The 12,771-nt window shown below is 38.9% G+C and overlaps 1 protein-coding gene across 3 annotated transcripts in view; it reads left to right on the forward strand.

The window, feature by feature from the left end:
* HS2ST1 (heparan sulfate 2-O-sulfotransferase 1) overlaps window positions 1-12,771 on the forward strand; it is a 108,971-nt gene that overhangs the window by 30,849 nt on the left and 65,351 nt on the right. For 2 of the 3 annotated variants that reach the window (XR_003571121.1, XM_027882890.1), the window contains exon 1: window positions 231-474. The exons of the other annotated variant lie outside the window; for it this stretch is intronic. Coding sequence is in view for 1 of the 2 variants with exons in the window: in XM_027882890.1 (XP_027738691.1) it covers window positions 351-474 (124 nt within the window). In the remaining variant the exon portion in view is untranslated. Of the gene's footprint in view, window positions 1-230; window positions 475-12,771 lie in introns of those variants that run through there. 3 annotated transcript variants of the gene reach the window in all.

The following is a 12,771-nucleotide window of genomic DNA, read 5'->3' on the forward strand; positions in this document are numbered from 1 at the left end:
AGCCAATGGAGGCGGGGGGCGGGGCCCGGCGGCTGTGGCGGCGCGGGGCGGGGGGCGGGCGCGCGGCCGGGCGTTCGGTTGCCGAGCAGCGCGCGCAGGGCGGGCGGGCGGCGGGGCCGGGCAGGGCGGGGCAGCGCGCGGGGGTGCTCTGAGGGCGCTCTGAGGGCGGGCTGAGCGCGGCGATGTGAGAGCGGCGGCGCCGGGCCCTGTCCGCGCCCCCGACCGCGCCCCCGACCGCGCTCCCTCCGTCCCTCCTCGCCCGCGCCGTCCCTGCGGCTCCCGCCGGCCCCCGCGGGCCGGGTCCCGCGTTATGTCGTGATCCCGGACGGGCGGCGCTGCTGCTGCTGCTCATGGGGCTGCTCAGGATTATGCTGCCGCCCAAGTTGCAGCTGCTGGCGGTGCTGGTGTTCGGGGTGGCCGTGCTGTTCCTGGAGAACCAGATCCAGAAGCTGGAGGAGTCCCGCGGCAAGCTGGGTGAGCGGCGGGCGCGGCCAGGCGAGGCGCGGGGGGAGCCGGGCCGGGCCCGGGGAGCCCCGGCGGGTCCGTGTGTGCCGAGCCCCGCGGGCGGCCCCGCGCTCCGCACGGCGGGCTGGGTCTGCAGCAGCCTTGGCCTGAGCTCATGTGCGTGTGCTCTGCGAGGTCAGCACACCTGGCACGGGTCGGTGCCGGAAAGGTAAATATTTCTGTGGCTGTGCCGATGGGGTTTGTTAGAAGAGCAGCGGTTCGGAGCCCTTGGGAGCAGCGCCCGGCCTGTGAGTGCCTCCTGACAGGCACCGGGAAGGGAGAGGAGAAGCCGCCGTGGTGCCGAAACAATCTAGTTCTGCTGCTGCAGAGAATTACCGTCTTCCTCACATCTAATTTCTATTTCAGATGTTTTACTGACGCTTGACATTGTAATGGAAAGCACAGGGTAAAAAAAAAGAAAGCTAAAGACATTGCTCTTAATGACAAATGGGTAATTTGTTTTACTCTCATTGAATGTTGGATGCTGTTTTCTGCATTTACTGAGTGTAGTTAGTGATCTAGACTGAGCTGTAGTTAAACAGAATTGTGATTAACTTGACACCTCCTGTGTAAGATTACTTTTACTTTTCCTGCCTTAAAGAGATCTTTTTAGACTAATATCTGCCTGGCAGATAACATCTTATGACTTTGTTGTACACAAGGCTGCAGAACTTGTATATATTTTACAGTACTTATCAAGAATCTCAAGGATGTGAAAAAACACCATTCTGAACCTAGTTTGTGGTGCCTAGGAGTTGTAAAAACAGAGCACTGAGACTTCTGGTGTATACAAGAGCAGGGGCTGGTTTGCAGATATGGTTGATTTGGTTTCTCGTATTATTTGACTGTACTAAGATATTTAGACTATGAACACTTTAAGATTGTAGTAAGAAAAGTGCACATCATGTTCCTTTTGGTGTTAAAACTAGAAATGGACTTTGAGTGACATGGAAAGTTTAACAATGAGCTTTTAACAGAGCCAGAGTCAGCATAACTCAGTGTTGAGCTGTATGAATGCCACTGGGATTTTAACTTCACAGCATTTCTTTTCCACTTTGCTCTCTCTGATCTGGATGTTAGAGATTGGGACCCTGGAAATTGCAATGGTTGACTGCCTGAGTTGAGGGATGCCCTTATTCTGCATATTTTTCAACTGAAAGATTGTACCATTTATAATCAAGGCGTAATTTTTGCAGGGTCTTAATAACTGTAAACAAACGTTTGAAGAAGAAAATGAATGAAATTGGAAGATAATTCAAGCAGGTGTTAACATAGTGCTTAAGGTTCAGTGGAATTCTGTATACATCTGCTTTCAGGTGTTTGATACCCATGGCTTCAGTGCCTCTGTTGCTGACAGTGTGTGTTACTTGATGGAAATCTACCTCCTGGCATGAAAAGAATAACATAATGCCTGTGAGAATAAAGGATTTTGCTGTTAAAACTTCCACTTCCTCCTTAATATATATGCAGTGGGCATGTTTAAGCTGCATATTTAGAGGATTAAAATACTCCTACAGCTCATACTGCTTTGGGACAAGAATCTAATTACTATTTTTTGCTGATTTTATTTCCTAAGGACAAGGGAAAACTATTATATGGTTTATTAAAAATAAAATGGAAAGATTTGTTTTGTGAGAAGCTTCCTAGTGATTCTCTCAAACCTGTGGAAGGAGGGGAAAATGGGCTTTCTGCAACACCTTTGAACTCGGGTTCTTTTTTTTTTAGTGTGAGAGTATGCTTTGCTTAAAAGCTTCTAACTGTCTGAATGTCTCCCATTTTACATGTTTGGCATGTACTTTATGAGTAGTAAATGTTAAAGTTTCATTACAGCTGTTTTTTTTACCATCACAATTGGTAGTATTTCTACTGAGCTGGAATATGGGGAATGGTTTTCTCCAAATCAAAGTAATTAGTTGGCCTAATGCACTTGAATTCCGATCTTTCTCCCTGCCCCCTGAAAGGCTGAAGGGTGCACGTGTGCGTGTGTCTGTGAGCAGGCAGGGGTATATGATTTCACGGTAATGACAAAGTAGCTCTTTTGGTCTTTCAGTTGTGTTTCAGTGGGCGCTTTATGTTGAAAGTCTTGTTCCATATCAGTTGGGTACTAGGTTTTGAGCTGTGTCACATGTTTGAATTGAGTTAGAATCATAGAATCAGCTAAGTTGGAAAAGACCTCCAAGATCATCAGGTCCAACCGTTGATCCAACACCACCACGATTAATACAACTGTGGCACTAAGAGCCACATCCAGTCCCATCTTAAAAACCTCCAGGGACAGAGGCAGCCCCTTCCCTGGGCAGCCCATTCCAATGTCTAATTACTCTCTCCATAAAAAATTTCTTCCTAATATGCAACTGAAACCTCCCCTGGCAGAGCTTAAGATTGTGCCCTCTTGTCCTTATCATATGATGAACTGTCATGTTGGAAAGTACTTGTAAGACGTCGACTAGGAAAACCAAATTGTTTCAGGTTTGATAGCAAATAAAATAATTGTGCCATCTTATCAGCAGTTCTAATAATATTCAGCCATACTTTCTGATAGAAAGGGCTTTATCCAATTTCTTCACAAATGAGCAACTCCGGATTCTGTACTGAACAGCTGAGGAGCTTAATTTCAGTTCAACAACTTGAAATATCTTGCCTATAGTGTGAAATTGGAGTGTGTTTCTGTGTGAAAAAAGAATGGGGACCTCTTTTTTTCCTTTATGTAGCTAAAACTTAGTCATCCTGGCAAACTTTTTTAAGTTGAGAAGTAAAGGAGATGAAAGCAAATGACCATCACAAGTGCTGCTGCTGCTTTTTGTCTCTGTGACAAGATTATGATGATCCTAATATAATTTTAAAAGGTATTTGTAAACCTGTGGTTTTTTTCATCATATGAAAGATAACTCTAATTTAAAAAAAAATCAAAATATTCATTGTAACTTCTTTGCAGCTCCTTACAAATACTCTGTACTGGTGCGATCACAGGCAGAGCCCAGTGATAACAGTTTGAAGTATCTTTTTTTGGTGAGATTTGTACATACAGCTATTAATTCTTCGTATTATTTACAAGTTTACATGTAAGGGCAGCTAAATTAGCATTCTCTTCAAACTAAGCTGTCCCTAAGTGCCAGTGAGAGCTTTAATGTCTTGATTCAAGCCTGATGTAGGTGCCTGTGTGTTAGCTCTAGGAATACACAGCCCTAATAGAGAATATTGCCCATGGAAGGCAAACGTTGAGGTTTCATTGTCATTCCTGGAACTGAAATAATGTCTGACTGGCCCTTTTGGGTTTTGGAAGCCCGGTGGGTGCAGCTCTGCCTTTGGTATAAACTGACCTAGCGTTAAACATGTGCATGCCGTGTCCTGCACTGCCAGTAATATTTGTGGTGACTTGGATCAAAAAGATTATCCAGCTGGAAGAAACCCATCCCTGTCTTCTCTTCCCTGCCCAAAATTCAATAATTTATTCGTGGGGACATTGAAGAGGAAAGTTTGTATGTATTCTAATTCTTTTGCTAAAGTAATAGTATTTACAGCACTAGTAGCACCTGAAGTTTGGCCAGAGAAGCGGGAGAAGACAGTGCCTCATTCAAGGATTCCAGCCTGTAGGATCGATCATAAAAGGTGAGGACAGTAGATGGGGAAGGATTACTCTTTGGTAGGGTGGAAGTGAAGAAATAGTACTCCTTTATAGCAGTTTAGTGATGCTTACATACTGCATTTTGGAAGTAGTCTATATCTGAGAAACATAATGTATCGTAATAGAAAAAGCAAGGATTGAACCTGCTTCAGATCATGTTGAAACACTTCTTAGCTGTAATGTGGGAGTATTTCTTCTACTAAGTGATAAACAAACTTACAGCTCATATCTGCTTAATTCAGCACCTTGAATTCAGCATATAGAATTGTCATTTGAAAGAAATTCTTAATATTTTACTTTTTCAGGTTTTTTTGTTGTTTAAAAATACATAAATAATTTGAAAGGCTGAGGGTCTTTTCCTAAGCCCAGGAAAAAAAAATTAGTTGATGATTGATTGCCAGATTTAAAAAAAGTTTAAGGTAGTTTCTTAGTGCCTGCAGCCCTTGTTGGGGTAGTGTCTTTCGAAACACTGTGCAAGTCCCTAATAAACCACTGTTGCTTTGAAGTTAAACTTTTAACTTCCCAATGATTAAATCATATACTTTATAGAAATACAAGGTTTTCTGCTTTGTGGAATGTTGAAATTGTAGGTATCTCATGTTTCCCTCATTTAGAAATAAAATCTCCCATCAGTAGGCCTGTCAGTCGCATGTGCTGGGAAGAATCCTTCAGAAAGCTTCTTTAATTGTCTCTTATAATATAGCATGCATGGTTCCTTAATATCTTGTTATTTATAATTGAACTTCAGTTATAAAGAAGAGTTTGTGGTTGTTGGAAGTTCTGGCCACACACAACTATGCAAATAATTTCCAGCATTTCTTTTGAATATCTCCCTGTTCACCAGTAGTTATTTTCTGTTAAGCAGCCCAAGGCATTCTTTCAGAAGCTGTTTTATTGTATACTGGGCTTCCTGAAATAAGAGTTGTAATGCTGCTTCCTCAGTATATCTCCAACCAGGGGAATTTTCTTCCGCTTTGTCTTGCTGGTTCTATCATACTTTTTCACTTGGTTCCCCTTTACCATTTCCCTTGACCATGCCTCTGAATAAATTTTAAAGAATTTCAGAATAAATTTTAAAGTACTTCCGGACTATTTTAATTTTTAAAGTAATTCCCATTGAAAAGTGTGATATAGAGCAATTGTATAATTTTAAAAAAATTTATTATATTGCTGTTTGTGGTTTTGTATTTATTTATAACTTTTTGGGGGAATAAATATTTCAGCTGCTGCAGTTGTATTTTCTGTGAAATTGGTAATCTCTGAATTTTGACTAGTACAGAACTGTTCGTGTTCCCAAGCACATACCAAGACACGTTAGACTTGCTGATGGGCTCTGTGACTTGATCTTATCCCTTTTCGCTGGCATCCCAACAGCTGGTTCTAACAGTGGAAATAAGAGGCATAACTTTTTAAAGTTTCTATCCTCTTCTGAAAGGCTGCACACAAGAAACTTTTGTTTTTGTACCTGGTTTTCAGGCCTCATGCTTTTAGTGAAATAGCTTTGAGAATTGGTGATGTGAGAGCTGTACCTTCACTTCTAATAGCAGATGCTGTGCTGAAGAGTCATGTGGCACGGGGGTATTTTTGTTAGATAATGTTGAGAACAGTTCTGAGAGATGAATTGGACTTGAGAAATCAGATAAAGCTTATGCCTCCAGTCCCTCCAACCTTGGGCAGCGGTGGATGAGGTAATCACCAGGTAAGGTACTCAATCTTTCTAGATTCTCCATTGAAAAAGGAGGTTTGGGCCAGTACATGTCTATGTACGTTACTTTGTAAGGCACAAATTTAAGTTGAAGAGTACATAGAACTACAATATCATCCTTCAGGGAAATCCTGGAAAAAAGCCACATTTACAATCACCTGTTTAGGACAGAAAAGCCTTTTTGGACAGCAAAAGAAATGTGAGTACCATGCAATTCATTGTGAATTAAGGCAGTATTACAAAATTGGTAATGATAGCTATGAGGTATGGAAATAGTTCAAGGCTAAGAACCTCAGGAGAAAGTGTTCAAAGGAGTTCTACATCCTGTTCTTCCATATTATTTTTTTTCTACATAGGAAGGGAGATTGGATTTTTTCAATAATGAAATACCTAGCAAGTTTTGGCTTTGTATTTTCTATGTCTACTTTCTGCTTTTGAGCAATGATTGGAAGTTCATGTCTTTTTTTTTTTTTTTTTTTTTTTTTTTTTTTTTTTTTTTTTTTTTTTTTTTTTTTTTTTTTTTTTTTTTTTTTTTTTTTTTTTTTTTTTAGCTCTCACTGGAGGTTACTGAAGGTTTAAAAGACTAAAGACTTAAAAGACTAAAAGACAGCAAAACCCTAACAAACCCAGAAACTCTCAAATACTCTGCCAAATTAAAATCGACTGGTCTTGCATTTTATATATGTATATCTGTGTACTCATGTATGTAAACAGATAAAATCCATGTATATTTAAAAAACCTGTCCAAAACAGACCTTGTTAAACTACCTAAACTTTGGAGTTAACAGATTCAATCATTGCTTTGCAGTTTATCCTTGTTTCCCAGAAAAGCTGTGGCTACCTCATCCCTGGAAGTATTCAAGGCCAAGTTGGATGGGGCTTCAAGCAACCTGGTCTAGTGTAAGGTGCCCCTGCCCACAGCAGGGGGGTTGGAACTAAATTATCTCCAACCCAGCCATTCTATGATTCTGTGTATATGGGTAGTGAAATAAATTGTAGGAATTTTGTTTTCTTCCTTATTTTAGAAAACTGACATATCTGCAGCTGAATTCTTTTTTTCTTTGCATAGCTTTGTATTGTCTCTGACTGTTGAAATTAGGGACATTTTGAGCAGTTCATGAACAAGTAATTTCCATATCTGCTGACTGGCAACCATGAGTCACTCACTGCTAGACTTATTCTGGCCAGACTTGTCTTCTGAGTGCCTTCCCTCAAATTCTTGCTCCTCTTTTGGAATTAGATGGCTTTTGCATATGGAATCCTCCATGTATTATCACTTCAGTGGATCAAAAGACAGCCTTTTTGTGTAACTGTGTGCAATCTGTAGTTTTTGTCACTTATCTGAAGTGTATTTAAACCTTGTCAAAGCAGTATTAAAATAGTGGTAAGTGCTTTGCTTGAAATCTGTTTATGTATCTGAAATACTAGCCTGGCAAGCATAATGAAAGTTCTATGCTGTAGAAAAATAGCTGAACTAGTACATGTATTTTCATTATTTTTTCAACCGGAAATAAAAGTTAAAAGACTGAGTGAAAGAACTCCAGTATACAGAGAGGCATCTGAAATTTGGCCAGCTGGCTGCAGCCTTTCATAAATATGTACAGACTTTTAGCTGCAATCTGTCCTGCTCACTATCTAGGTGGGAGATAGGTGGTATCTTTTTCAAACCCTTTGCTTCATCTGGTGCTCAAGCCCATCAGTTCTGCTGGGTTTGCCCACTCCCCTAAAAACTTGTGGCCTGTGAAGCTGTTGTGTTCAAAGCCCAATATCTTGAGAATGGTGGCATTCAGAGGAGTCTCCACTCACTTAGGAGAGAAAAGTAAACCTCTTTCCTTCCTGGAATTGGCTCAGCTGGTTCTTTATTCACCCCCCAGCTCCTCACCACTTGACCTTTGAAGTTTTGGAGAACTCAAGTCCCTCCATTTGGCATTCCAAGCAGTAATTACCTGTATTCAAATAACTGCTAGTGCTGATTATAATTGGTATGCCCAGGCACTTCACGAAACATATCAAGTCTTGATACTTGTAGAAACATTCATGCTGGACAGATTTGTATGGTTTTGTGTCAGAAATATGCTAACTTTCAGGACATCAGTGTTATTGCAGGATGTGCCCTGAAGTGTCAGAGACTGGCTGATACTGAGTGCCATTATGTTACCAAGGAATTAATTCATTGCTATAGTTCAGCTTTTTATTTTAAATTAAGAGTGTATTTTTACCATAGAGGTATTGTTTGCAGATGTGTCTGCAGGAAACCCACCTACATCCACATGTCTTTTTGTTGTTTCTAGTATTGAACACATTATTGTTGTCCCTTCTTTGTAATATTCTTATGTCATCATGGTTCCAGTAACAATACTTCTGGAATAATTGCTATCATTGAAGCTTTCTGGTAGTGATAAAATTCATCACGAGTTGCTAGGAGTCTAGGGCAGTGAAAGAATTAATAAGATAATTAAATTACAAAAAGTATTTGGAAAGAAGCTATTTGTCACTTTGGCCCAGTCTTTATCTTCCTTCTTCATGTCCATTTTCTATATCTGGTTAGAGTTTAAAATGACAGCTGACATCCTTTTTTTTCATCAACTTGCTGTTTAATTCTGAATACTAATTTGTGTTGAAACATATGTAAAACTTAAGTGCTGTTTTGATAAAACAGCTTTTGATGATTTTGAAGTGTTTATGCAAACCTTGTGCATAATTGCTGTAAAACTGTAAAGAGTGTGGGGATGGGTTCTTAGGTTCCTTCAATTAAAATGCATATATTCTCCATTTACTTCTGTAGTGGCTTTTCTCAGAAGATCTTATTTTATTATTCTTTTTTTTTTTAAATATATATTAAAAATACATAGGTGAGAGTGTGGAGTATGTAAATTTATGATGCATGTGATCCTATGAAATATAAATAATATATATGTCTATATTCCTCACCCTCATCTTGGACAACAGATGTAAAGGCAGTGGCATTTCATTTCACTTTGAAAAAGGTGCAAAAAGGCTGTTGAGAACATGAAGGAACTTGGAGGTATGAGAGAAGTGGAGCAGAGATTATGCTTGTGCATCTCACATTCTGCAAACTGCAGAGGAAAATCCAATTAATTTAGTTTTTTTTTTTTCCTCTTGAATCTTCCCCACGTACCTTTCCATTTTAAATATCTGTTGTCTTCTGGATATGTTGTTGTTGAACATATTTAGAATGATTGTGTAAATAGAATATCTGTATTTTCTTTGAAATAATTGCATTTCTTTGCATTGATTCTGTGGAGGAGTGGAAGTCTCTACAAAACGTGGCATTTGCAATGGATTTTAATATACAAAACATTAACCAACAATTGACTATATTATATTGGAGTTGATTTTGATCATTCATTCCTAGCAAAGGTTTTCTCTAATTATAATAGGGATTTGCAAATTTAGAGTAGAAGTCAAAAAACAGATTGAGGAAATGATAGAGTCCTATTCTGACACATTAAGTAGACCAAAAATTGTCTCCATGACAAAACAAAGCAGTCTAAGATTTTGGCTCCTTTAGCATTTGAATGACAGATGAAAATCGAGGAATTTTTTTTTTCCCAAGTTCTTATTTAAAAGTTTTTATTCTTTCAAGAAATGGGGTTTCATTTTTACGAAAGCCTGAGTACAGCCATATCCTTCCATTGTCTGTGGTAAAAGTAGTATCTCACAAAGCCATATCCCCATGATGACGGACAAAATACTACACCTTGTCTACTGACCAAAGCATTCTTGGGCACAAGTGTATAATCACTTTCTGAAGGTGTGGTTTTGTACCAGGCACACAAAAGAGCTCGTGTGAGGATTTGTATTTTTTGAAACAAAGTCAGGTTTTCTGTATCCTAGTGTTGAATAAAACATTTCGTAGGTAGAATCCAATTTCAGCTGCACTCCCAGTGACAACTTCAGAGCCAAGATTTTTCAGCGTCTCATTTGTCAGTAAACCGTCAGCAATGTGTGCGCTCTTAGAAGTGTGAAAAGATATTTTCTTGGCAAAAATACCTATAATTGCATAGTTTTTTTGATACATTACCCTGTGAACTGAGATGACCATAGCACTAAAATCAAATTAATCAAATTACTGCCTTTGGGAATATTAAATGTCTGGTGGTTTGCCCCTGTTTTTTTTTTAATTTCGTTTTACCAAACAAAAGACCCTTACAAAGCCTTCCTCCTTATCTGTGAATAATTTAGTCTGTTTTAATAGGTTTTTAGGCAGATTAACTATTTTGTCTTAACTTTGGTGATGCTGCCAACAAAGCAAGCTTTTGAAGATAAGTACCTAATAAATAGTTTGCTCTTTTACGATGAAGTGATTAGATCTTGCTATCCAATTTGATGACTTCAAAGTGTATGAAGTGGGATTGGACTGAGTATGTTTTTGAACTCCATTTCACTTAGAAAGATAGCATTTCAAGAGTAGATGTATATTTGCTTTTTGAAGACTGTTCTTGTCAAAAAACACAACTTTTGGAGTAAGAACATTTAGATGGAATTGGAATATTTTGCATTTTTAGTATCTTTCTACTTTATCAAAACAAATTTTATTTTTGCATATTTCTGGGTGTCCCTCCCTTTGCTCTATACATTGTTAATTCTGATGTGCTAATTGTGACACTGCTGTTGATCTGAGTGAAGACAAAATTTTCTCCACTGTTTTTGCAGGACCTCTTTTGTTTAATGTTCTCTTCAATAGGAATGTACTTCATATTTTGACCAATCTGTAAAAAACACCCTAGAAAATTTCTAGCACGCTACTTGATTTATAGTTGTCAATGAAGGCTTATAGTCTGTGTGTTGAATGGGCAAGCAGTAGTCTAGGTGTTTTCTGTTATGAGAAGTACCAGAAAGCCTTACTTTCTAATGGGGTAGTAATATTTATTGTACTCCTTGAACTGCCTCTCAAACATGCATCCTGAGCCAGAAGCAAAGGCTAAATGACCAGAAATACCTGTCTAAGCTTACACTTAAACATAGCAGTGCTCATAACCTGTCATATCTAGTACAATCTTGAATTTTATCTTTGAAACTATTCCATGGCCAAAGCAGCTAGGGTTATGTAAAACCTTCTGCACAGAATTCAGTTGGAGCTGCTTTTATATCAACATTTTGCATTTTGAGGAGAGATTTTGGAGTGGTTGATGAAGTGAAATTGCTATCAGTCGTAGAGGTGCATAAGAGGGCTGGGGAGTCACAAGACCTGACAGATGAGCTGTTGAAGTTAGCAGAGAGTGCACAAAATGTTGTTCTCCCAGCAGTGTGTCTGGCACGCTGGGGGGAGAGTATCACCCCACTGATGGCAGGGGTGACAACCAGAGCTGTGCCTAGCTCCTCTGCCAGCAGATCAGAGCTTGGAGCAGGAAGGTAAAACACTGTTGATTTCAGCTGAGTTTAATGCTTTGGGCTTTGAGCTGCAGAGATGGCAAATGTTTGCTTCTGGACAGGAAAGGGCAGCCACCCCTGCATCCAACCCGGAAAAAAAATGGTAGAGAATATTTGTCAGGACTCTTAGTTATTCCTGAGGCACATTAAACGCATTTGGCCTAAAGCACATAGTAGTGAAGCTGAGAGGAAAATATTAAAGACAAACTTCAAAAGAGTGTAATTGAGGAGTAGGAAGGATGTGCATGAGAAGATCGGTGCAACTTTTGCATTTGTGAGCTATCCACATGTAGTCTGTCTGATCCCAACAAACAACTGGCGACTGTTGGGGAATATGCTTATTTTCAAGGCTGGCTTCACTCTAGTTTAACACTCTGAAAATGTACTTGCTTCTGATTCCCACTGCTTTTTTATTTATCCTCTAAAATGCCATTAAACTCTTGTCTCCTTTCTGATGTGAAAACACAGCATAAAACTGAGGTGGTGGTTTAGCACTAAGAAATGATAAATCAAACAGCAAAACATCTAAATGTATCCTCTTCTGGTTTTCCTGTCTATGCTTTCCAAACCATACTCTGAAAATCACGGGCTTGCTGACATGCTTGTGGGGGCATTTTTCTAAATGTTTGTGGTTGCTGGAGCAACCCAAAGCATTGTTTCTACTGATTTTTATGTGCCTACTTAAGTGTGATTGCATAGTGCAGATGGCAAGGCAGTCTTAATATGAGAATTAGGAAAGAGAAATAGCTGATAAATTATTCATATATCAAGTTTAAAGAAAAAAATGTGTGAAGGAGGAATGAAGTTATTTGAAAGATGTTTGGGGTGTTTTTTCTTGTTCTAATCCATAATAAAAAGCCTTTAGAAACTGAATGACTAAGGAGCATTAGTGGTGATTATGTGTAAGTTTTAAATATGTGCACACTTTAGGGGGTAAAAGCTTGTGTCACAGTTGCAGTTGAAAACACATATTGTTTTGAGCTAAGTAATGGGATGTAATTAATTTCTTAAACTGGTGCTATAAAATTTTCATCCAAAGTACTTGTTTTCTGGAAATTGTGAGAAAAGATTTTAAATGTTAAGTGAGATTGATATTACAGTTTTCAAGAATCAATATTGGAAAGTGGTAAAGTTTTTTTAGACTTACTTCCCCTTTTTTTACCATCTTAAAACAATATGGAAATAAAAATAACACATCATGTGTTTTTTAAGTATGAAAAACCTGCTAAATGTCTGACAACTTGACACTTAACCAACAAATCTGTCAAGTATTCATATAGTAACAGGAACATGAAATACAGTGATTGTTCCTATATCTCTTTTACTTAATATATATTAAGTATGTACATGTAAATGTAAACATGAGTTGGTGCTCTGGAGATAACTACTATGCTAGAGAAACCTATATGAAAATCCTCTCAAATATCCATGAATTGACTTAGATGAATTTTCTGGCCTTGACGGAATTGCTTATCTACAAACTCTGCAAATTTTGTTGATCCTTCAACCTTTGCTGTGTCCAGTACCAAAATTAAATAGCAAC

This window comes from Empidonax traillii, unplaced genomic scaffold (assembly GCF_003031625.1).
Source record: "Empidonax traillii isolate 1590-97213 ecotype Southwest subspecies unplaced genomic scaffold, ASM303162v1 scaffold114:size1751661, whole genome shotgun sequence".
Taxonomy (NCBI): domain Eukaryota; kingdom Metazoa; phylum Chordata; class Aves; order Passeriformes; family Tyrannidae; genus Empidonax; species Empidonax traillii.